The following is a 25,598-nucleotide window of genomic DNA, read 5'->3' on the forward strand; positions in this document are numbered from 1 at the left end:
TGTGAATATCACCTCAATAAAAAAAAACTCTAAGTGTGACAGACATGGTAACATTCGGTTTTCAACTTGGTGAAAGTCACAAAGGACTTTCCATGAAACTAATATGCAATGTCAAAATGAGGCTACCTTAATTATAATCAGTCTTATTATTTAAGAACTCAAATGAATCCTAGTCTCAGTGATGAGAAGCGTTCCAGTTTTACCAGAATCATAAAATGCAGTGCTAGCACGGGCCCAGACTTAAAGCGCCAAGAATCTGAAGTCCTTGCTCTGCCACTTAGTAAGCATGTAAATTTGAACAACCTGATCAACCTCTCTCACCTCACTTTCCTCATCTGTAAACTGAGGATCCTAACACCTACCTCAGAAGGCCATCGTGAGGACTGAGTTAATCGACGTAAAGCAAGAAAAACAGTGCCTGACAGAGAATAAGCCCTAACAAACGCCAGCTATTATTATTATTAATAATTTAAAATGGAGATAAATCGCGTGGCAAGAATTAAATGAGTGTAATGTAAAAGTACTTATTAGTATAATTCCTGGCACCACGACTGTACTTTGTCATCTAGTGACCGCCTCTCAAGAGTACTAGGGAAACGGGCCCAGGAAGAAGACAAGGACACTGTGGGGGGAGGAGGGGGCCGGTAATTCCTGTCCTTCCTGGAAAGTGAGAATTACTTACCTACCATACATCCTCAACGGGAATAAACCACACGGCAGTAATTTTTAAAGATTCAGGCTAAATCACCTTTCTCTACTCCTAGGTGTAGCCGCAACCTCCACTTCCGGAAACAAGCTACAGTGCAGTGTGGGTGTAAAGGCTACAGCTCCAAATCTCTGTCCGCAATATACCCTTTCTAAAAGCTAAGCGTCTGCGAAGTGCTCTGGCCCCATAAAGCATGTCTACTCAGAATAGTGAGCTCAACTTATCAATTCCACTTACGGAGAACTAAAATGTCAAACTTCACGGTTTTCTCCATAAATAAACACTGACTTTTACACAATTCCAGTATGAGCATGGATGTAAAATGTTCCCCCATCATTTCACAGCCCCCATACTTCACCACACAGGACAGAGCTCTGCCTCCACTGGGAAGGAATTCTCTACCCTCCGGCAGTAAATCCCTACCGGAAAACTGTCTTTCTATAAACGGCCTCCTAACTGTTTGGGGGTGGACGGCAGGGGTGGTCCACAGCAAGCAACGTCAGATGGCCGGTGTTCGGACGAAGAGCTGAGCTCGCAGCGCACCGGCACCTAATCTGAGTCAGCTCTGAGCTAGAATCTTAGCTCCTCTCCCTCCTGAGAGCGCTCCACTAAACACAGGCAAACGCAGAGGAACATCACCGGCCAGGCAGTCATGGAGCAGCTGTCTCCAGCCCAGTCAATGGGGTTAGTCCCAGCCAGAAGGAATACAGGGCCCTGCACTGCACACACTGAAATAAGCGACGACAGAAAACCAGCTGCTTTAATTAGCTCAGGCATCAGAAACTCCTCAGGGGTCTAAAAACCGGGTTAAAAGTACAGCTCAGAGATGTCAGCAGGCTTCCTACAGGTCAGCAAAGGAGATGGTCACTGAGTTCAACTGGAATCTAAGGAGGCAACGGGGAAAGAGCCTGCCCGCAGCCGAGCACAGGTGCCAGACGCGCCGCTACCACACTCAGACCTCTCTGCACTGGGGTCCACGGATCCCACTGGCCAGAGGCTACAATTCTGCAAATTCTTTCCTTCGCTTGTTTGAAAATGTTGGTGAAGTGTCACGTACTGCTCTAGATGATGGGCTACAGCGGGGCAAAACCAAGTGCCTGCTGCCCAGAGCTTCTGCCCAAACAGGAGCAAAGCACACGCAGGTGGTAAGCGCGGCGGAGGAAGGACGAATGCCCGGGCGGGAGGAGTGTGTGCTTCTACTCCAGCGAGTCGGAGACGGCACCTCAAGTTAACATTTCTTCGAAGAGAAAGCTAGAAGTAATAAGACAGCAAGACTCACAAAGACCCGGCCAAAGCCTCAGAGGCACAGGAAGGACAAACACGAAGGCACAGAGGAAGAAAGACGGTATTCTGAGGGGTGAGGGTCAGTGGTGGAGGCTCGGGGACCCTGAGTGAAGGGGGGACTCCCAGAGGCAAGGCCAGGGCCCGACGGACGCCCTCTAAAAGGACCATTCTGGAGTCCGCTGTGATAATCCACATGGGAGATGGGGGCTTGGCCACAGGGTGGCAGCTGTCAAGGTGGCGAGAAGTACTCAGTGTCAGGATCTATCTTGAAAAAAAGGGGCAATGGGATTATTTAACAGATTGAAAGGCTGAGAAAGAGAGGATGACCGTGAGGTTTGGGCCTGGGCAAGCAAAGCAGAAGCACAAAGCTGCCATTTATGGGGTGAGGAAAACGGTAGGAGGAAATGGAGCAGGTGCTTTTTACACAGGAGAAACTTGGGAACCGTCAAATGTTCTCTACAAAGATTTAGTAACCAAAAGCACCCCGCCCCGCTCCCCGCCAGTTATGAATTCAGAACTCAAATTCATAGCCTCCCTTGCAGCTAGGATGCATTCAGATGACTTAAATTCTTCCAGTTAGACTGACCATAGCCGAATCTGACTTGAAACTACACACGCTGCATGTTGCTCGTTGCCCCATTTCTGCAGCTTTTAGCAGCTGTGGTCAGAACTGGAATCCCCCCGGATCCCTCTGCTTCACTGTGCACTCTGTACGTTATTACTCTTGTGACCTGCTGCATGTGTGGAGTAAAATGTCCTTTAACTGTTCATTCTGGGACATTCTCTACATGTGCTGTGATACACCTGATGTCGTGAAGACAGGGCCAGTGATGTCATACGTTATCACTCCTTCCACCCTTTATTTTTTAAGCCAACGAGGAAGAAGAATGGGGGAGAACTCAGCCGCAGACAACAGTGGACAAGGGAGAGAGCTCTCCCTCCGGCAGCCCAGTGCACTTGGAAGGGAACTCTGGTCTCTCCTCTTCTCTCCAACTATGAGAATTTGGCCAACTACCGGGGAATAAGATCCTCTCATCTCTGAGACCCTGACAAGTGGCAAGGGACATACAGGTAGGAAGTACAGAAGGAAAGTCGTATTTCTGTATGAAGCCCACAACACTGAGGAGACCCTCCAAAGATGTGAAACGCCTACATACCTAGGCGTAGATACTCAGCTATCTAGATAATCTAGACACCTAGATTACTGGGCTATCTCAAAATCTTATTGGAAATTTCAAGGTAACATAGTAACTAAAGGAAAGGGAAGTCTCCTTTCTGGCTGACTGTTTTGCGGTACGCGGGCCTCTCACTGTTGTGGCCTCTCCCGTTGCGGAGCACAGGCTCCGGACGCGCAGGCTCAGCGGCCATGGCTCACGGGCCCAGCCGCTCCGCGGCATGTGGGATCTTCCCAGACCAGGGCACGAACCCGTGTCCCCTGCATCGGCAGGCAGACTCCCAACCACTGTGCCACCAGGGAAGCCCCATGGCTGACTGTTTTAAGGAATATTCTGAAGCCCACAGACCAACAATTATTCTGACCCTCAGCTCTTCCGCAGTTCTCTCTGGCAGCAATGATGATGATGATATTGATTAAAAAGGAACTTTTTACTTTTAGTGTTGGGAAACCGTCCCTGCTTGGCTGTCTTTTCTGTGGAAACATCTCAAATTGGTGTTCCCTTCCCAGCAGAAATCTCTCCAGCCCTCCTTGGGACCAGCTCCTACAACCATCCAGGTAGAACTCAATTTTTTCAGTCTCAGGACCATTAAGTAAAACTTAATTACCTCAGCAATGATAGATTTTTTTGCATTTTTATTCCAGTACTTTCTGGGTTTGTTTTTTGGGTTTTTTTTTTTTTGCTATTCATCTTACTTTTTGTTTCTGAATGTTTGATGTTGTCTAGAACAAAGGCAGTGCCTTTGACTAACCCTGAAGAGCCAATTCCACTGGTCTGTTTGGTAGTTAATTAAAAAAAAAAAAAGTATACTCTTAATGATTTAATACCAATAAAGGGAGACCAATTTGCTTAAATCTTTGGAACAATCTGTTTTCTAGATTAAACACACTTTTTTGTAGGAAATGGGAAGCTGCGTAATGCCTGCTGCTGTAGACAGTTACTAATCTTGGGTTTCGGACTCTGTTAGTAGGCAAGGGATGTTCATGTTATATACACACACTAACCACACTCAAGTCTCAGCTCCAGAATTTCCAGGAACTTTCTAACACCTGGCTCCACGTAGGGAGTTCCTCTTGAGGTCAGAGAAACCTGGACTGAGCAAGGTCCCCAGTGCTAGTGAGGAGTCCACACAGTCCCACTGAGAAAAGCAAGGCTGCTGTGGCTTCCTGCTTTTTCTCCTTGTAATCCCCTCTTCCCTTCATGCTTCCACCCACCTTTCTCTTCTCCCTCTCTACTAAAGTGTTTTTCTAATTCCATTCACAACTACAGTTTTAACTTTTATAGCTATTTTCAAAACTGTAAGGGCAAATGGCCTTAATAGATTTGTTGCATATAAAAATAATCAAACTGCCATAAACAACTTTTTACCAGAAAGAATTTAACTTTCTTCCACTAATATAAAAGAAGAGACTTCCTTTACCCTTAGGAAAAAACCTGTTTTAAAATACAAAAACAAAGCCATCCAGCTCTTCTTTGTGGAGGTGAAAGAGGAGTTGAAGTAACGGCACAGGACAAATCTTTTAAAACTTATTATTTCCATTAAGAATTCACTGTACACAGTTTATCCCAATGTTGTACAGTATACACTATTTTCAGAACTACTTAGAAAGTAATAGTGTGTAAAATGTGTAAGTAATTACTGGCTCTCTTTGATTCTTTTTGTGACTCCAAGTAAAGTTAGCACCTCAAACTTAAGATTTTCTACATATTAAAAAAAAATAACATTCTACATATCTAACACACACCAGGTATTCAGAAGGAAGAGTTTCCCTGAGAAAATTTTCACTTTAAAAATAATAAATTAGGGGACTTCCCTGGTGGCCCAGTGGTTAAGAATCGCCTGCCAACGCAGGGGACACAGGTTCGAGCCCTGGGCCAGGAAGATCCCACATGCCACAGAGCAACTAAGCCCGTGCACCACAACTACTGAGCCTGTGCTCTAGAGCCCGTGAGCCACAACTACTGAGCCCATGTGCCACAACTACTGAGCCCGCGCACCTAGAGCCCGTGCTCTGCAACAAGAGAAGCCACCACAATGAGAAGTCCGCACACCACCATGAAGAGTAGCCCCCACTCGCCGCAACTAGAGAAAACCCACGCTCAGCAACGAAGACCCAACGCAGCCAAAAATAAATAAATGAATGTATTGAAAAAAAAAGAAGATAATTTATTGTACTGATTACAACAATTTGCTAAATCTTTGAGCTAATCTCTTTCCCCTTTAGAAAGAATTTTAAAGGATTTGGGTTAGTAGCTGTACTAATACAACTTGTCAAACATTAACCCTTAAATTTCACCAGACTGTATTTGAAATGACAAGACTCTAAACTCTAAAATAAAAAGACATTAACTTACTATTATCTTAAAGGGAAAATCCAAGCTGGGAGATCTTACAGTCAAACTCATTTAGCAGATGAGCAGAGTGAGATACAGATTTTTCCAGTATTGCACATAGATTAAGCATTAACCGACAAGGATTGAACTGTTCCAACTCCTGGTTCTGGCCACATTTCTTCCCTTTAAGCAGTGGTGAGTTTCTGACTCACTGGAGGAGGGCTGGAGAGCAAGCACCCAGGGCGTACACCTGCAGGTCAGGAAGCTGCTTCTGTGTCTATCTCTGACACCTGGTTGTTAACCCTAGCTGCACAGGAGTCACCTGTGGAGCTTAGAAAGAGGGAAGCTTTTACATTCAGATGCCATTGATATGGGCATCCATCTGGGAGGTATCAAAGCACTGTAGGAGAGTCTAACCTTCGGCAAAGTTGGAGAACCACTGGCCTAAGCTAAGCCACTTAGTTTAACTTTCGATTTATCTTCTGGTATTTTTGTTTTTACCGTTTGCTTTTCAGGGAGCTGTGAAGGAACGTGGTTGGTTGATTTTACTGTTATCAACTGTTAGCTTTAACTGAATTGTTTAAATTTTAACATAAATATCACACTAAATGTTTCTTTGATGAAAGCAAATAAACCAAATGTATTTAAATATCCAGGTGATTATAACGCTGCCTAAAACGTATACTTGAGTTTTACATTTCAAAAATAAAAATATAATAGAAAAGCTTAACAGATATTTTAGGTTGAATGTCTAGATATGTAAAATACATAGAACTCATATGTAAATGAAAAAACAGAATAAGCTACCAGCAGAGAATAGGCACTGTACACTGTATGTAACCTTTAAAATTTCTAGGGCAATGTAAATGTCCAGGTTAAAAAATAATAATAATAATAAAAAATATACACACACACACACATCAGTATAAACTTCCTAATATAAAAGTAGCTTTCCAGGACTTCCCTGGTGGCACAGTGGTTAAGAATCCGCCTGCCAATGCAGGGGATGCGGGTTCGAGCCCTGGTCTGAGAAGGTCCCACATGCCGCGGAGCAAGTAAGTCCCTGCGCCTCAATTACTGAGCCTGCGCTCTAGAGCCCACGTGCCACAGCTACTGAAGCCCGTGTGCCACAACTACTGAAGCCCGCATGCCTAGAGCCCATGCTCTGCAACAAGAGAAGCCACTGCAATGAGAAGCCCGTGCACCACAACAAAGAGTAGCCCCCGTTTGCCACAACTAGAGAAAGCCCGCACTCAGCAACGAAGACCCAATGCAGCCAAAACTTAAATTAATTAATTAATTATTTTAAAAAAGTAGTTTTCCAAACTACAAGAGAAATCATTTCACATTTTCTCATTAAACTTTCAAGTATAAAACCTGGTCTTCCCTCATTTTTAAGAAAAAAGGCTAAAGATTTAAAACTTTATATTTAACCTAAAATTTAACCTCTTCTAACACACCTCTGTTAAGAATGTCACACTGAATGCTTCAAAATATGTTGAAATTCAACTACAATATAAGAAGTAAATAAAACCAGTTAAATAGTCCAGAAATTTAAATTTTAAAGCACAACTAAAAATTAACATATCTAGAGATCTTTTCAAAAATATTTTCTTGGTACAAAACTCCATCTACAGGGAACTTTGGCATCAAAGACAGTAGCATCTGCTATCTACTTGGAAGCAGAAATGTGAGGTGTAAAGCTTATATATCTTCATATTCACTGATGAAGAACAAGTGAGGAAATCAAGACAAAATGTGGCCAACAAAAGGCCATTATTTATAAAATCTGCAACCCGCGAAAAAAAACTCCAAACGTTTCAGGTATACAAGCAAAGCAGCTTGGCTCCAACTCTCTTAGAACAGAACATGCGTATAGAAAAATGCTGTGAATAACACAGCAGAAGAAATCTCAAAGCATTCACTATTTTACTGGCCAAAAAGTTTACCTTCATCTTATTGATTTGTTTGTTTATATGTGTATATATCTATATACATGTAAAATACATGTTTAATATATTATTTAGTACAGGTAGATGTCTCTGAGTGAATACAAACTATCAAAAAATTAAGACTCTGAAGGTAAAACAGACACTAGGCACCCATTCCTCTCCATTATGTTAAGCCTTCCTTTATTTCACTACGTCAAGCCTTCCTTTCTCATCCTATCACACCCTATTATGCTCCTTAAATAGGAAGTCTCAGCTCTGTTTTAGAGAAAACTAAAATTAAGCCCTGACTATTGAATTCACACTTAGGATTCAGAGAGTAAGTCTAAATAAACATTTCATGTCAAAAAACTCTTTTAGGGCTTCCCTGGTGGCGCAGCGGTTGAGAGTCCGCCCGCCGATGGAGGCGACACGGGTTCGTGCCCCGGTCTGGGAAGATCCCACATGCCGCGGAGCGGCTGGGCCCGTGAGCCATGGCTGCTGAGCCTGCGCGTCCAGAGCCTGTGCTCCGCAACGGGAGGGGCCACGACAGTGAGAGGCCCGCGTACCGCAAAAAAAAAAAAAACTCTTTTAACCAGTCCTTCTCACCCCATTCTTCCTTACTTTTCAGAAACATTGTTAAAACTATATCGAAACATAATTTTAACTGTATTTTAAAAAGCAATTTTTTTTCCAGAATAGATTAACAATATAAAGTAACACAGGTGGGAATCCTAGAATTCACCTGGCTCCTTAATAACCCCAAGGAAAACATTTATTTTAGCCAAACAATTGTAATGTTTGTCTCCTTTTAGAAACATCTGCTGCCAAAATAAATATGTGCGTTGGAAGAAGTGTTTTGGCTGTTAAGATGGTACCAAATAAAATGCTTATGTTCTGAAATAAATATTCTACTCAAAAAACACACAGCAAAATAGACACATCCAAAGGGTGTAGAGGATAAAGGCACAAATTGAAACACCTATTCATTTTTAAAGCCTTTTTCAAAACAACCTTGGTGTTTAATTCAGTTGTTATTCAGATTGAAAGTGATAAGTTCAGATGGGTCACCTTAACAAAAATAACAAGTTCTATTTAATTTTGCCACGATATCTTTCAAAGCAATAATTATATTCCATATTCTTGTTGTTGTAAAGGTCTTCACAATACAGATGTGTTTAAAAACTAAAAAGTCATGTTTTCCCATTGCAGAAGCACTCATGAACTTATACATCTCTCACTTTGCCCTTTTTCTCCTTCCCTGGTTTTATAATTCCAACAGGTATCAGGTTATACAAACATCTGCAACAAGATATGGAGAGTTAAAATACCAGTCCAATAACACTTGATAACTCGAGAAAAATCTCAGACCACATAATTGAAATCAGCTTGACACAAATAAATATAACTTCGCTTCTGTAACCTATTTCTTCTCAGTGTTATTTCTTTTATATGACAAATCTTTTTTAAAGCAAGTCAGCATAGGCCTATGTATACATTTATGATCACAAAGGACAAGAAAAATGAAATAAAACATTTGCTCACCCACATCCCCGATCAAGCAAAGGATACATTGGTGTCTAAGTTTAAAAAAACAAAATCTAAAAAACTCAGAGTCAGATTCTAGTAACCTTAAAGATTATACATCCTCTGTGTAGCTCCGTATTAGATGAAATCAACCAGTGTACTTCTGTTAACCATCCCCAGGTTTGAATTCCAGGAGCCTAGAGGCAGAACATTCTCCACAGAGGCACAGAAAATTCATTTCCCCTCTCAGCTCAATAAAAACCCAAGTAGACTAGTTTTTAGGACACGGTGCAAAACTAATCTGTTTACCATGTCTTTGTCTGATGATGTGAGAGAATCAGCAAGCGAAAGACCACAAGTCTAGTTCCAGTTAATAAATACCAAAACGATGTACTATTATCACATCATGCTTCGAAGACCCAGTCATGAGTATAGTTCAAAAATAAAATTACCACCATACAAATCAAGAATCCCCAGGTTAATACTAAAATCCAACACTCAGTGGCCAGTTCCCCCTAACTCTCCGAGACAAAAAGTAAGCAGTGATACTATGCATGTTAAATTTCATATAAGCACTGTGGTTCTTTCTAACAGAATACTCATTTAAAATTCCTGTCACAGGAGTAGAACGCCAGCCAGGAATCAAACTGTGACCCCTGAGCCAAAGACAACTTACCACTCAGCTAGTAAGTGGGCAACTCAACATACAAACTTGAATTCCTACATTTTAATCCTTTGCAGAAATATATGAGCGATATTAAATGAACTGGATTCAGCTCATTAGAGGTTCACAAACCAAGCACAGAAAGCTTTGGAGGCCGTCCAAAGTAAAGTCATGCCTAGGTGGTGATGTCCACTCAATAAAAACTCAATGTCATCATTATCTTCCAGTTTTTTCCCTGAAGAACATTACCAGCCATGACCACAACAATGCTTAGCCAATTACATCAGCACTAAGAGAAGACGGATAGGACTGGCAGCCAATCACTGTGCCAGGACCTTGTTTGTGGACCAAGTTTATAATTATCCAAAATTCGCAAATAAAGCAACTCACCGAAAATTCCTCACCAAAGGACACAGACTAAAGCTAAAAAAATAAATGTGTTCTAATAACCTTTACCAAAACCCACATTATTTCTTTTCCTTTCCAAAGCTATTAATTAGCCTACACCTAACTGATCACATGAACTTGGTACTATGCTGTGTGTCCCCTTTAAAATGTTACACACATTCAAAAATGCATTAGCAGTTCTTTTTAGCCTTTTAGGTTTCAAAACAAAAAAACAATACTTCAAGGTCGTATTATAACTAAATGAAAAAGTAAAAAAGCAATAAAGATTATTTAGAACGTCCAATTATGATTAACTCAATATGGAAGTGTGACAGCCAGGGCATTCCATTTCTTACCAGATACCCTACTTTTCTTTCATTATCAGAAAGATCTGTGCTTAATCAGAATTAGGCATTTTTGGGGGTTAGTAGTAAAATACCTAATCTAAAATCTTAATTAAAAATTTGCTAAAATACTTGGTGGGTAACCTTTATCAATTTGTCCCTTCAAATAAATCTGAGAGTTACTGGATTTTGAAAGTATGTAAATCCACCAGGATGAAATAAAACAGAAAAGCTAAGAAAACTAAGGTTATTCTATGTAACTGTGTATGTCCTCTACTTTTAGCCTTACATATGTGGGAAGAAAATAATGAAAAAAATATTCCTAGGTGATCATTCTTCACACCTCTCCATCTGTTAGATTCCCACTTTGGGACTGCAAAATAAACCAACGTCTTAAACTTCGAATAAGACTTTAACTCATTCAGAGAAAAAGGTAAAGGGTCATCCAGTAGCTTGCCATGAACAGCTCCTTTTGAAATGACTCTCGAATTTCCCTTCAGGAAAACATGGTGGAGAGGAAGGTGCAGGAACAGGGAGTGGCGGCATCTACTTCCCTCCACCCGTCCTGCCATTTCTCACTGCCCTTCTGTCTCTACTCTCTTCCTGTGGCCAGAGTATCATACAGAACTGTCAGAGCCCCAAAGAAATCAGCTGTAGAGCAGAATCAGGACTCTATTCGGCTGGCTGCCTGGGCCTTCTTCCCCTCAACTAAGGGAAAATTAGCTTTAAAACGTAAAAATAAGTAATATAAAATAAAAGGAAGAGAGAAAGAGAGAGAAAAAAAAAAATCACAACTCTCATCTTACTTTTCAATCATTTACAAATTAACTCCCTCTCATAACTAGCAGCCTCAACTAAAGAATTTTACTCTAGGCAGCAAAGTATTACTGGAAGAAAGGAGTAATGTTGAATCAAATTACAATACAATTAAGTATGCAACTGACTGCTAAAATTCTGAGTGGCCAATCTTTAATAAACAAGGGGTGAGAACTTCTGACAATAACGAAGGCCATTTAAAGAATCAATAGCTGGGATTCAAAGGCTGAGCTGCTTCTATCTTTCCTTACAACTGCCTTAACATAAAAATATCGCCAAAGGACAAACTAAGATAAAGAGGAAAGACAATTTTCGGTCTCTAAAAAGACAGGGCTGAAGTGTCATTTATCTGTGAACTTTTAGGACACAGCTATGGAGCATATAAAGTATATCATTCTCCACATTCACTTCAGAGAGAACAAAAGTTCTATCCAACCTTTTTTCCACAGTGATTTTTGGTCAAACATGGGGAAGAATTTCCTGAGAGGAAGTACTGTGAAACTCTGGAACGGGTTGCTTGGCAACACTGTGGAATAACCTATCTGGAGGCAGGAAAACAAGCAGGGCATCAACCCGATGCACCACCAGGTTAAAGGCATGGTGCGGGAATTTATAAATCAGCCTTTCTGGTGCTCCTAGAAACGAAATACCCTAAAACAAGTCTGACTCTCCTCATGGCAACATTACAAGGATATACTCTCCAGTATCCAAGAGACTGTAGGCTTACTACTGCCAGAAGGTAGATGGTCATTTAAGGTAACTTCAACTATTTGATTCTAGAGAAAAAGGAGAAGAATATTTTTTTTTAAAAGAAGAAAAACTCTTTTTTGTTTATGTAAAAACACAAAACCCATTCAAACCTACGAAAATTGATACACATCAAATTCTCTTATAAGAAATACAGAAATCTTTTTTTTCAAAAGATACAGAAGAAATACGTCAAGAAATAAAAGCAAAATAACTTCTGGGGAGACTAAAAAAACTTTTAAGCTGATGCCATCTTTATGAGAAGGACCTTTATATAACTTAAAACTTCACCCTAAGAAGTTTATTCACAGCTCAAAATTTGACACTGTCTGACATCAGAAATATTAGAAAGCCAAGTTCACTTTGGGGCTTAGATCTATATAATTTGCTGCAAAATGAGGACACAGTCAATCTTTCAAATATAGCTGGTAACACAGGCTTTCTACCAAACAGGAATTCTGTCCACTTTGCTCTAAGAAGGTCACTTTTCTTTCTTTAAAAGAGAGGGTGGGAAACATTGTACCTGTGATTATTTCAAGAAACTATGAAATCTTTTAAAAAGTAGAGAAAAATCAGTGAAATGCCCCCCCAATACTCTCAAAACTAATCTTCGGTAGACAGTAAAAGACAAAGACAAAACTAGGACCAACTGTGCGGGGAAGTGGAGTAAAAACTAGCACAAACCTGCTGCTGTGGGTACTGCATTCCTCCCATGGCCCCTGGGGTCCGACCTTGAATGCCAATCGGATACCGCTGTGTGCCTGGGGGGCCGTAGGAACCTGCCGGGTAAGGGCTGCTCTGCTGTGGCTGAGAATGAGGGTTACTGCCCATCCCATACAGCTGAGGTCTCTTCATCACCATGGGATCCATTGGGCTGCCCTGTGAAGAAATACACGAAGAAGCAGGCTTATTAAGTCATTATTACAAAGGCAGAAAGTTTGCTATGCTAACGTATACATTATAAGCGCAACTATCCTTTCTTTTGAAAATATTAAAAACGATGACCTGACAAATAAAACCCACAAAAACATTAAGAAAAAAACCTAGGTGGATATAAGACATTTAATTTTTTACTTTTAGTAAGGCTTTAATAATTAAGAGGGATCTGGAGCAAACAATATAAGGAAAGATTTCGCGTTCATCTAAAATTCTACTATGCATACAGGAAATGGGCATGAGTTAATCTCACCCAGCTCCTTTTAGCTTACTAGTAACAAAGGCAAAGCACAGCGAGTGGTTAGGAACCCTTTCTGACTTCAAAGTATTCTTAGAACAATTACTTTATTTTAGACCTGAGTCTGCAAGTCCTGATCAAACATTAATGCATCTGAGTGCTCATTAGAAAGTGAAAGGATAGATTTCAGATAACACAGAATGTCTAGGGTAAAAATTTTCAAAGATCACTAGTGCACATGAATAAGCACCCAGACTGTGAGTCACAAGCCACCTTCTCCATGCAAGTAAGCGTCTTACCAAACATAACCAGTTCAAAACTAGACTTTGAGTTTTATTTTTGGCTCGGTGAGTCAGCCCATGGGCCTCAGGGCCAAGGCCATTCAGGAGAGCCGAACTGGAGCCTCAGTCTGCGCTTTCATGCCCTGGGTGCTTCAAAGGAGCAAAGCGGTGGTGGCGGAAGTCCCTCACTGCGGTGCTACAAAGGCCTACAGATCCCTCCTTCCTTCCTTCCAAAACCATATACTGATGCCTACTGTGTGCCAGACTCTATGTTCACACTGAGTACACGGGGACTCTCAGGAAGGCTTGAAGATTAGCAGGGTAAATGGAAGAAGCCACGTTCAAGGTGGGGAGGGCCAGGGCACAGAGTACCACGGAGCAGAAGAAACGGCATAAAGCACAGGCTCAAGGGAGCTGAGCTGCCTGGCGTGTGTGAGGAAACATAAGCAGTTTAGATCCAAGAAGCCAAGCGGCAGCTGGAGCAGGCAGAAGCCAGTAGATGGGTGAGCCTTACGTGCCATTTTAAAGGCTTCAGATTGTACCTTGGGGATAAACCACCGGGTGCTTTTAACAGAGAACTATAGAGTCAGATCCGCCTTCCGCAAGGACCACTCTCTTGGCAGTTGCCTGGAGCCAGGGTGGGCTGCCACAGAGGCAGGGGAGCTGAGGTCCTGGGCTGGTAGCAGTGCTGGGCAAAAGCAAGCCCAGATTCAAGTAAGAGAAGGACAACACAGCACGACTTGTGAGTGATGGAAGACAGGTGTCAAGGGTGGCTTAACAGATGATAAGACACCAGGTGAGACAGCATGCAGTAGTAGAAGCAGATCAACCCTCCCCAGGGGGCGGGAGCCTTTAGTATTCTGCATATTAAAACTGAGGTTCCTGTAAGGAAATCCAGGTGAAAATATCCAGAAGGAAGAGCCACCATGAGTTTCCAACTTGGGGAGGAAGGTCTGACCCAGAATCATAAATAGGGAAGTCAGCATACAGAGAATACATGCTCCTGGAGGGCGGCGACTCCTGTTTTACTCACTCACATTATATCTCCAGGACACAAGTCAAACAGTGCACCTGGCACACAGTAACTCCTCAGTAAATACTGGATGAATTCATTAATATGAAGCACATAAAACTCAAGGACTCTACCCAGGAAGAATATATGAAAAGAGAACAGTAGGTAGAAGGGAAAAGGAGGACACAACTAGGCCAAAAGAATGGTCAGAAAATGTAGTTAGAGGCTGTAGAGAGCACGGTGCTATGGAGGAGAAGGGAGCAGGTGTCACAACATGCCAACTGCAGCCCAGGAGTCCGACAGGTGAGGGCTGAAGCTCTGGCTACACCTCGTGACTGGGAGGTAACTGCTGAGCTGGGCGAGGGCAGTCTCGTTGCAGAGGTGAGGGCAGCTCCTGGAAGACCGGGAGCTGGGCATGAATAGGAGGTGAGGGGGAGCCAGGAGTGTAGACCCCAAACCCAAGGCGGGAAAGCTACAAGAAGCCCCAATCAAGCAATTATACTCCAATAAAGATGTAAAAAAAAAAAAAAAAAAAAAAGAAGCCCCAGTCCTACACATCCCCCAAGGCTGCCCGCAGTCTCTGCCCTCCCTCCTTCTTAGGGGTACCCTGGTGCTCATTTCAATGACTTGAGTAACCCACTCATCACACATTTACTAAGCATCTACCGTGTGCACTACGCAGGACACTGGAAGCAAAAAGTGGACAAGTGTCGGTGGCTGTCCTGGAGAGGTGAACAGGCTGAACAAAGATGACAGTGCAGCCCAGCAGACATCCTGAAGGGGCCGTGAGGAGAGAGCACGCCAGTGGGTCTGAGTTCTCACAAAGCCCACCTATAGAAATACCTGAGCTTAGTCCTGAGGGGTTCATAGGAATTTGCCAGGAACTGATCTCACCTGAATGAAGATATGTGTAGGCCAAACAGCTCCGCTCAAAATTCACAATTTCATGGAATTTCAACTGTGCTACTTTCACCAGCCAAGAAAAACGTTTACTTACTGTGACAGAAATTGCTCAAACAATATACTGATGTTACACAAACTGTGCTGACTTCACAATCAACATACAAACATACATGGTGACCTCATGTAATGAAACTAAAATTGAAAACTAAGAATTAAGTTTTCTCAGAATGATTTAAATTAGAATTTATGCCTAAGAAAAGCAAAATGTAATGATTTTCCACACTTTCTTTCAAAAGATAAAATAAAACTTTCTATGAAAGTGTGAAAATCAAGGCTGAGCTGGTGATGCTAGAATCCGCAGAGTGAATGAATGGCCCACAGAGAGTAAATCAGATTTCAGACTAAATTTCCAATATGGGGCCCGAGGCAGCCCTATCTTCACATTCAATCTGAATTAGCCAGGGCATAGGAAAGGTCTGCTTACTTGACTTTAAATAGTGCACGACCCAAACTGGCTTAATTAAAGCAGAAATTTAAAATGGGAGAATGATTGGAATGTCTATATTTTAATGCTATAGATAACAGTGCAGCAAATTCACCTTATCAGTGACTAAAACTGTTTTGTAATATCTTTCTCATCACTGCCATAAACTCTCACAGCCCTACTTAAAATTCAGTTAATTTGCACCCATGTCAAAATGTTAGCTTAACCCTGAGATTTCTGAAAATCGAAAGCATGAAATACACAGATTATCTCTACCTCTCAAAATGCATCAAATGCCTTTCAGTGAGATTCAGATATGAAAACAAGATACTTACACAGTGCAAATTATTTAATTTTAACCTTCTCTCCTTATGGCCTATTATTAAATAATCAACCACAATCCAAATTCATCCCACTGTGTACTCTTGCTATTTTTAACACTAAATATGTACCACTGCAGGATCTCAACCCCTGCTTTTTACAACTCTCTCCTTAAAGAAAACAAAACCCAGATCAAATCTAAGACTTTTCCAAAAATCAATTCACTTCTCATAGTCACATCTAACCGAAAACAACTTTGTATTTTTATCATCTACCCTTCTATTGATTCTACAGTATCACCATTTTCAATTCTCACATATAATTTATGTTATATCAGAGACCACCACATTAAGAATAGTCCTCAAATATTTCTCTAAATATGTTATTCCAAGCACATTTTTCCTTTCTAGTTACCATTCCACAACTGCTGCAATTTGGACTTCAATTCCATAAAATAAGACAAGTGCTTTTAGAGTCACAGTGTGTCCAGCCCATTTTCAAAGAAGTCTTAACATAACTAGCCTATGTTTAGTTACTCAGCTTCTAATGAATTTTATTACTTGATAAGACTTTCTTGTAACTCTTCCTTATTCAAGTAAGTTTTTAGATATGTATGTATTTAAATATGTAGTTATGGGGGTTCCCTGATGGCACAGTGGTTGAGAGTCCGCCTGCCGATGCAGGGGACACGGGTTCGTGCCCCGGTCCGGGAAGATACCACATGCCGCAGAGCGGCTGGGCCCGTGAGCCATGGCCACTGAGCCTGCGCGTCCGGAGCCTGTGCTCCGCAACAGGAGAGGCCACAACAGTGTGAGGGCCGCGTACCGCAAAAAAAAAAAAAAAAAAAAAAAAAAAAAATGTAGTTATGTATGTATGAGTTATAACTCTCTCTCCCTCCCCATCTCCCTCCCCCTCTCCCTCCCTCCCTCTCTCTCTCTCTCTCTCTCTCTCTCTCTCTCTTCTCTCTCTCTCTCTCTCTCTCTCTCTCTCTCTCTCTCTCACTCTCACACACACACACACACACCCCGTTTCCTGGATCTCCTTCTGGCAAGCTGCCACTGCTGCCTACATCCTCCAAAGTCTCAGAAGGTTTCCCATCCCTGGGACTACTAAATAAGAAGGAGTACGAAGTATATTTTTTAAATATATATTTGAATATAGATTCTAGACATATTAGGTAGCACAGTTAGGCTGTATTATAGGTTAAATAGGGTTTCAGAGGCTGGCCTGGAAATCCACCTACCCTTTAAAGATTATCCAAGTTAAAGAACAAGTCCCTGTATATTTTTAGCATCCTTCAGATATATATTCAGATATTATAGCATCCTTCAGAGGCTTTTTATACTTAGATATTCCCTCATTATCCCTCTTTCAGAGTATACGTACACAAGTATTTATAATAAAGATATCTACGTAACCGTATTCACTCCTAAATATCAAGTTAAGGGGATATCTTATTAGTAGTTTATGAATATAATATTTCACAATTTTTTCAGCCAAATTCCTTAAACCACAAATTGAAGAAAGGCATTGAAAAACCCACAGAAAGAAGAACTATCACATCTTCTTGATCTATAATCATATCTATATATCTGGATTAAACAAGAGCTCAAGGAAAGAAAAACTCTCCCCCTTTTGAATCATTATTTGGGAAAATGTTCTGTCTTACCAGCAACCAAAGAAAACTTTTGAAGTAATATTCCATTACGTATGAAATGACAAAAATAATAAAACCCAATGTGAGTCAACGAGTATTTGAACTAGTATGTATAAAGCAGTGGTAAACTCTTTCTGAAGGATAATATGACAAGAAGCTTTTTTTATTATTATTATTTTATTTATTTATTTTTTGGCTCTGTTGGGTCTTCATTGCTGCACGCGGGCTTTCTCTAGTTGTGGCGAGCGGGGGCTACTCTTTGTTGCAGTGTGCAGGCTTCTCATTGCAGTGGCTTCTCTTGTTGCAGAGCACAGGCTCTAGGCGCGTGGGCTTCAGCAGTTGTGACACGTGGACTCAGTGGCTGTGGCTCACAGGTTCTAGAGCACAGGCTCAGTAGTTGTGGCACATGGGCTTAGTTGCTCCGTGGCATGTGGGATCTTCCCAGACTAGGGATTGAACCCGTGTCCCCTGCATTGGCGGGCGGATTCTTAACCACTGCGTCGCCAGGGAAGCCCATTATGACAAGAAGCTTTAAACAAAAGCTTCAAAAATTATTATCTTGTTCCAACTATAATACCCTCTCGAATGGGGCAGGGGTGCTATTTATCCAAATTTGTCTGCAGCTACATGATTTCTAATACTGAAGGGAGAAAGCATGGTCTGTCCTGTGGGGAAAGCATGGACTTTGGACTCAGAGTGGGTCCACACCCTTATCCCAACACTTAATACCACTGTGTGACTCTGAATATTGGTGCCTATTTCTTAGTTTTCTCACTCACTAAATGCGAGAAATACCTGCCTCATAATTATAATGAAAATTGAATTAGTGAGAACTAAAAGGATCTCAGAGCGACTAGTTGTTCAAAGAAGAAAACTGAAACAACCCAACTATTCAACGATTATAGAATATGAGAATTAGCCATAATATATCAGCATAGTGGAATGGACAGGGACATGGAAAAGTACATCTAAAACAATGTCAAATGTTTAAGAGTGATGTGCATGAATTACAGCTGTGTGAAAACTCAGTTGATAACGATCAGGGCCAGCCAGAGTGACCTGTAAGTAGTGGCTGTCATATCGCGAGGCAATCTATGTTGACTTTTCTGTGATGATGTCTAAATATAACTATAAAATGCCTGTTTTTTCCCAGGCATCCTGCAAACACTACCATGGCTTGCTGGGGGATGGGGGTGGGCGGGACACAGCTGCCCCACATTCGGCCGCCTCCGTCCCCGCACCTACACCCTCACTCACAGCACACACAAGCAGGAGGATGTTGCTGCTCTGCTCTTTGCCTGTCTAAACCCAAGCTCACTCAAACCCCGGATCAAGGACCACACCCCAGTAACACTATCTGTGGGACCTGCTGGAATCTCTCCTATGCAGGCTGTAACCGACTTCTGGGTTGCCTTATATTGATATTTAACTCATGTACCGTTTTTTTTCATTTTTATGTGTTACTTCTTAACTCCCAAGGAGACTAAAATGGCAATGTCCACGCTTTGTACTTTTTTATGTCTCACTCAGCATACAGCACAAATGACTTAGGAGGATCATGGTGCCTCATAACTGCCTGGGAATGAGGACTGATCACATAAAGCGTTCTCGAAAATAAAAAGTAAAACTCACTAAGCAATTTCTGTACACACATGCAGAAGATGCACGTAAAGTCAATGATAATATATAATGCAACATTAGTAGTCAAATTCTTCTCCTAATGGCATTAAAATCAGTTTAAGTGGGCTTCCCTGGTGGCGCAGTGGTTGAGAGTCCGCCTGCCGACGGAGGCGACACGGGTTCGTGCCCCGGTCCGGGAAGATCCCACATGCTGCGGAGCGGCTGCGCCCGTGAGCCATGGCCACTGAGCCTGCGCGTCCGGAGCCTGTGCTCCACAACGGGAGAGACCACAACAGTGAGAGGCCCGCGTACAGCAAAAAAAAAAAAAAAAAAAAAATCAGTTTAAGTCAAAAACAGGCACGGGGCACTAAATATTCTCCCCTCACTTCATTCATATTCCCTTCAAGCCAGAAAATACCAAGATTCTCAGTTACCACTGTCACTACTACCACAGAATCCAATTACCGAAGATGACGTAATGGAGGCTTGGAGCTGCGGGGACTGGCCCAGGGCTGCAGTACTAGTGCAGGTCTCCTGACTCAGGTCCACATTTCCTTCTGCTGTATCACGCCTCTGTGTACGATCATGAGAATCAGGTAGAAAAAAAATGCAACCCAGCATCTAAAACCACTTTTTTTTTTTTTACTTCTATTAATGGCAAAATAGTGCCTGTTTAATTAAGACTCGAACTACAACACTGAAACTTCAACTTTGGTTATCAATACACTGTAGCTTCTCCTCTGGTCAGTCAGGAATATTTGCCACATTCTACAACGGTACAGGAAGGACCAAGAACTGGAATTCTAAGACATCAGACAAGGCAGGAAAGGCTGTTTTGTTCTTGGCTCTAAGAACCATCAAATTACTGATGCCCCCTAACCATGATGCCATTCACAACGTGAGAGGAGGGGCAGGGAGGAACCGAAATACTCACATACTGACTTGGAAAGAGGACCATTGTCAATAGTTTTGGTTTTCGTTTGGTTTCCTTAAGGCAAGTTACAGGGAACATACATATTTGTGGAGCCACAAAATGAAATCTGAAGGAAGGGGGGCAAGGGGATGATAAAAATTTTTTTTTGTAAAGGTGGGATTATAGACAACTTTTATTTGAGCAGTTTTTCTCTGAAATAAACATGTTTTGATTTACAGTTTTAAATAAAGAAGTTTGTTTTTCACATATATATCATTAAACAAAACAGGAGTAGAAGGCACAGTATTTTTTCCTAACCACATTTTAAATTTTATCTCTAATCTAAAAATCTAAAATATCACTGGATTTTTACTTTTCAGAATTATTAAGATTAGAAATAAAATATTAATAGGTTGTTACCTATGTATATAAACTAACTTCCATCAACTACCCATAAAAAGTAACAATCAGAAGCTGTGATTCTTAGCTCTCAGGGACACTCTTTTTTAAAAAAAAAATACATCCAGGATGTATATACATCTCAAATCTAGCATATAGTGTCAGAGGTTCGTATAATATCCTCTAGAAACCCATCCAAAGACCCTCCTGACCTGCATAATCATATAATGACCAACATCTACCATGCATTTCCAAAGCACTTTAATACATTATCATTTGATCACACAATTCTTAAGGCACCCTGATAAAGGATTTATCAATGAAACACAGAATCTGAGAACTGAAAAGAACCTCATTGGTCCATACATGATGTACGTATGAATCCCCTAAAAGTGTGTGCAACCATGAATGTTATGAATTTCTTCCTTCTATATAACAAAAATCTGTTCCTTGTAATTTACACCCATTGGTTTTGTTACTTCGATCCTTTCGTAGAATATTTGAAGACAGCTATATCTATTTCCCTTTTCTGAGCAAAATATGCCAGTTCTTAGTCCTCTTAACACAAAACATATCATGGGGAGGACTCTGCTTCTCCTCCTACATTAGTACAAATCCTACATTAGTACAAATCTGGCCTCAGGTACCTGTATTATTTGACAGACTCATCACGCCCTTGATCCGTCCCATCAGCTGTGACGGAACCCTACCTCCCCCATCTCCTGTTATACAGCTGGTTAGCTGACTCAAGTGGCAAAAATTTTTATCTCTGCTTATTTTCATTTTGCTTGTTTCTGGTCACTATTCTGGCCTGACATCTAACATACTAACTGCATTTCCTATCTTGACGTCAACCACCAATTAAATCAGCATGCCATTTCATTCATACCTCCCTCCACGGCACTGATAAAAATACTGAAGAGGTCAAGGGAGAGGACAGAGCCTTGGCTAACTACTAGTGCCATTCGTAAGACCTGACATAAATCCAGGCATCAGAGCTCTTGGAGGAAGGTCTTCATCAGAAACCTTAGGAAAAAGCCTTTCCACTCCACTCACCCACAGCACTCTTCCGATTCACTCATTACGCTCATGACGCACGCCCAAGTCCGTACCTACCTTTGGATGACAACCTCCTGCCCACTTCAAATTCCTCCATCTTTCCTAATATATAAAATAGATAGTCCAAAGTTTAGAAAAACACTTAGAATTTGAGACAAAAAGGTACAACGGAAAGGGAGGTGGCTTAGACTCAGACAAGCCTGGGTGTGAATCCTGCCTATACTACTTATTAGCTACGTAAAATTGGGCTCACATTGAATACAGCACAGTTGTGTTCACCTCTGGCGTTGCTGGGGACTGATTAAATGAGGTACCACAGGATTTATCACACAGTGGGAGGTTCCGAAATCTTTTTTCTTTTCCTCTCAACAAATTAGCAAGTTGAAGTCAGAGCAAACAATCACTCAATAATTTAATCCATTTACTTTCTTGTCTCACCCGCATACTGTTAATTAAAGGTGGACATTTTGCCTTATTCATCTTTGCACACCTAGCACTCAGTAGAATGCCTGGCATGATTAACATTTGCTGAACAGAAAGAGCAATGACTTCCGCAACACCGCAATGCTGGTTAAACAGCAGGGCTCTATCAGACTGGAGGCCTCTGATGGCCAAGGGGTACAAGAGGCAAAGAACCATGCATCACTGCAGACAAAGCTTCACTTTTCCCAAGTTCACGTAAGCCACAGCTTCCATTACCTCCTCATGTCTGTGCCCCCCAAAGGTGTCACCCTTGGCTGGTTTCTCTCAGCTTCAGAGTTCTATTTCCAACTGCCACCCAACATTCCTGCCTGGATACCCAGGATCCTCCCCTTCTGTTTGTGATCTCAGTGAAAGACACCCCCATCCAGATGTACAAAACAGGGTCCAGGGGTGCTCCTGACTCCCCTCTCTCCTCTCCACCACAGCCAACCACTCACCAAGTCTGGTCAGCTGGACACGTCATTGAGGCCAACAGGAAATCTCCCCCTCCAACCATACTGGCCTCTGTGGGCCTCTAGAAAATCCACACACTTTCCCACCACTGGGCCTTCAACGACACTGTTCCCGCCACGAAGAAGGAGCTCTGCTCTCCTGCAGAACTCAGCGCTACAGCCCTGTCCTCGGAGAAACCCTCCCTGAGCTCCAGACCGAGGCAGGATCCTCTCCAAAACCACTGTGCTTTTCCTTCATAGCACTCATCAGAGTCTGTAAGAATATTTGTGACTACTTGATAAATATCCCCAACTAGATTGTCCCGCAGGAAAAGGAACAGGAAGTGAAGAAGACAAATATTAAACCCATTTGTAGCTATCGTCTAGGTACAACAGAATATAAGGCTGTTTTGGTTTCCTGGTTTTTACCTGATTTTTATAAATTGGCAAAACCTATTATTTGCCTAATCCCCCAAGCTCAGCAACTTGTAAGTCAATTCAATGAGTAAATTACTGTCTGACTAAACTACACTTTTTTTTTCGCGGGGGGGGGGCTGTTGGGTCTTCGTTGCTGCACGCAGGCTTTCTCTAGTTGCAGCGAGCGAGGGCTACTCTTCGTTGAGGTGCGCGGGCTTCTCATTGCGGTGGCTTCTCTTGTTGCGGAGCATGGGCTCTAGGCGCATGGGCTTCAGTAGTTGTGGCTCACGGGCTCTAGCGTACAGGTTCAGTAGTTGTGGCGCACAGACTTAGATGCTCCGCGGCATGTGGAATTTTCCCGGACCAGGGCTCGAACCCGTGTCCCCTGAATTGGCAGGCAACTCCCAACCACTGTGCCACCAGGGAAGCCCTAAACTATACTTTTAAATGTAATTTAGCAAACATAGTAATTTTATGAACAAATCAAAGTGTATATGTATTTTTTTTATTTCAAGAGTAAATTAGATCTAAAAGGAATATCAAAATAGTAATTGAATATATTTCTGTTTTCCTCAGATTTGTTATTCTCACCATCCAAAACAACTATAAAACTATTATCATGGTGTTGACAATTTCTAAAATTTATATCTCTAAGTACGCAATATTGTTCATATCCATGTATCACTACTGACAACCTAGTAGCAGGCTCTTATTTAAGAAATGGAAATAATATGGTATATTTCCCATATAAATACAGATTTAAATCAACAAAGGAAGCTTTTGTGAGAATAAGTCAAATTTCAACCCTACCACTTTTAAAGCTGTGTGATGCTAAAAAAATTCACCTCTTGGGGCTTCCCTGGTGGCGCAGTGGTTGAGAGTCCGCCTGCCGATGCAGGGGACACGGGTTCGTGCCCCGGTCCGGGAAGATTCCACATGCCACGGAGAGGCTGGGCCCGTGAGCCATGGTCGCTGAGCCTGCGCGTCCGGAGCCTGTGCTCCGCAACGGGAGAGGCCACAACAGTGAGAGGCCCGCATACCACAAAAAAAAAAAAAAAAAAAAAAATTCACCTCTTAACTTCTCTGCATCTCAGTTAACTCAGCTACATACCAAGAATACTACCACTATCACTATAGAGTTGTTAGAGAATTAGAGATAATAGTCAAGTTTCGACACGACAGCCTTTTAATAGGGATAGATTTTATCATCATCATCATTATATGGAGGTATAACACCAGAATAGTCACTATGAGGCATGGATACCCTCTACTCCTCCACTAATGTGCATAAGACAGGCACTGCTTATCAATCCTAGCATTCATTTTCCCGAAGTCCAGTAAGCCTCAGCATCTTTCACCCTGTGGAGTGGCACGCAGCCACTACGGACTATCAGATTTTGCAATCAGAATCCAATTTGCTCTCTGCAGTACAATGGAAATACATAAAGTTTGCCATTGGGTAGACCTGAATGCATATCCATCTCCGGCTTCTGACTGGCCATGAAATATGCTGGGTGAATTAGCCAGTGCCCAAAGCCTGCGTTTTCCCATCTTTCAAGTGAAGATAATACTGCCCTGAAAAAGACAATCATTCTAAAGATATCTGATGTGTGGTTTGCATGGGTAAACAATTCCAGACATGTCAGAGCCGAACCTAAAGACAGACAGACAAGGTACTGATTTCTCCAGCAATCTCCATGGTTGCCATCATGCCTCTTTCAAAGTATTTTATTAATTTTTATAAAGTAACAACTTTAAACTGGCATTAAAGAAAATGCATTAAAATATGATGAATGTTAGCAATTGACTTACCTACCGCTGGACAAAGAATGCCTGCTGTGCAGATACACAGGCTACAGCCCCCTGGTGTAAATGTGCTTTTCAGAGACGTGGCCCTATTTAAGATCTACTTTATCAGAACCATAATGAAGTGAAAGCATATACTGACTCTTACTGTAATGTGATTATTCAAAGGAAAAAAGGTAACATGACTCATATATAGTCAAATCTTATATACTGAAAAAGACAAGGCAGCTAAACACAACATATAAGGCCTAGACAGGGTACTATAACAATGGAAAGAAGATTACTATACAGATGCTATCAGGAGAGGAGACAAAATTAAAATATGGACTGTAGGTTAAAGCACTGCTTCAAAGTTAAGCATCTGGACGGTGATGATTGCACTGGGGTATATAAAAGAAAAACCTTGCTCCTAGGAAATACACAGGGCGCAGAGACACTGAGGAGTAAAGGGGCACTATGTATGCAACCTACTCTCAAATGATTCTGGGAAAATACACTGCAGATAGGGAGGTGGGTAGATTAACAGATAAAATAAATAGCAAAATGTTGAAATTTGATGTATAAGAGTAAAAGGTATATGGGATTTCTCTGTACTATTCTTGTAACTTTCCTATAAATTTGAAATTGCTTCAAAATAAAAGCTAAAACAGGAGAAGGGGCAAAAAGGAAAGGATAACTGAAAACCAAACAAAATAATCACTACCCCTCACAAGGGGTCTGCAAGGA

At 41.7% G+C, this 25,598-nt stretch overlaps 1 protein-coding gene across 4 annotated transcripts in view; it reads right to left on the reverse strand.

The window, feature by feature from the left end:
* The window catches only part of ARID1B (AT-rich interaction domain 1B), a 412,194-nt gene that overhangs the window by 349,237 nt on the left and 37,359 nt on the right, over positions 1 to 25,598 (reverse strand). For all 4 annotated transcript variants that reach the window (XM_033404288.2, XM_033404280.2, XM_033404248.2 and 1 more), the window contains one exon: positions 12,597 to 12,791. In XM_033404288.2, coding sequence (XP_033260179.2) covers positions 12,597 to 12,791 — 195 coding nt within the window. Of the gene's footprint in view, positions 1 to 12,596; positions 12,792 to 25,598 lie in introns of those variants that run through there.

Source organism: Orcinus orca, chromosome 12 (assembly GCF_937001465.1).
Source record: "Orcinus orca chromosome 12, mOrcOrc1.1, whole genome shotgun sequence".
NCBI classification, from domain to species: Eukaryota; Metazoa; Chordata; class Mammalia; order Artiodactyla; family Delphinidae; genus Orcinus; species Orcinus orca.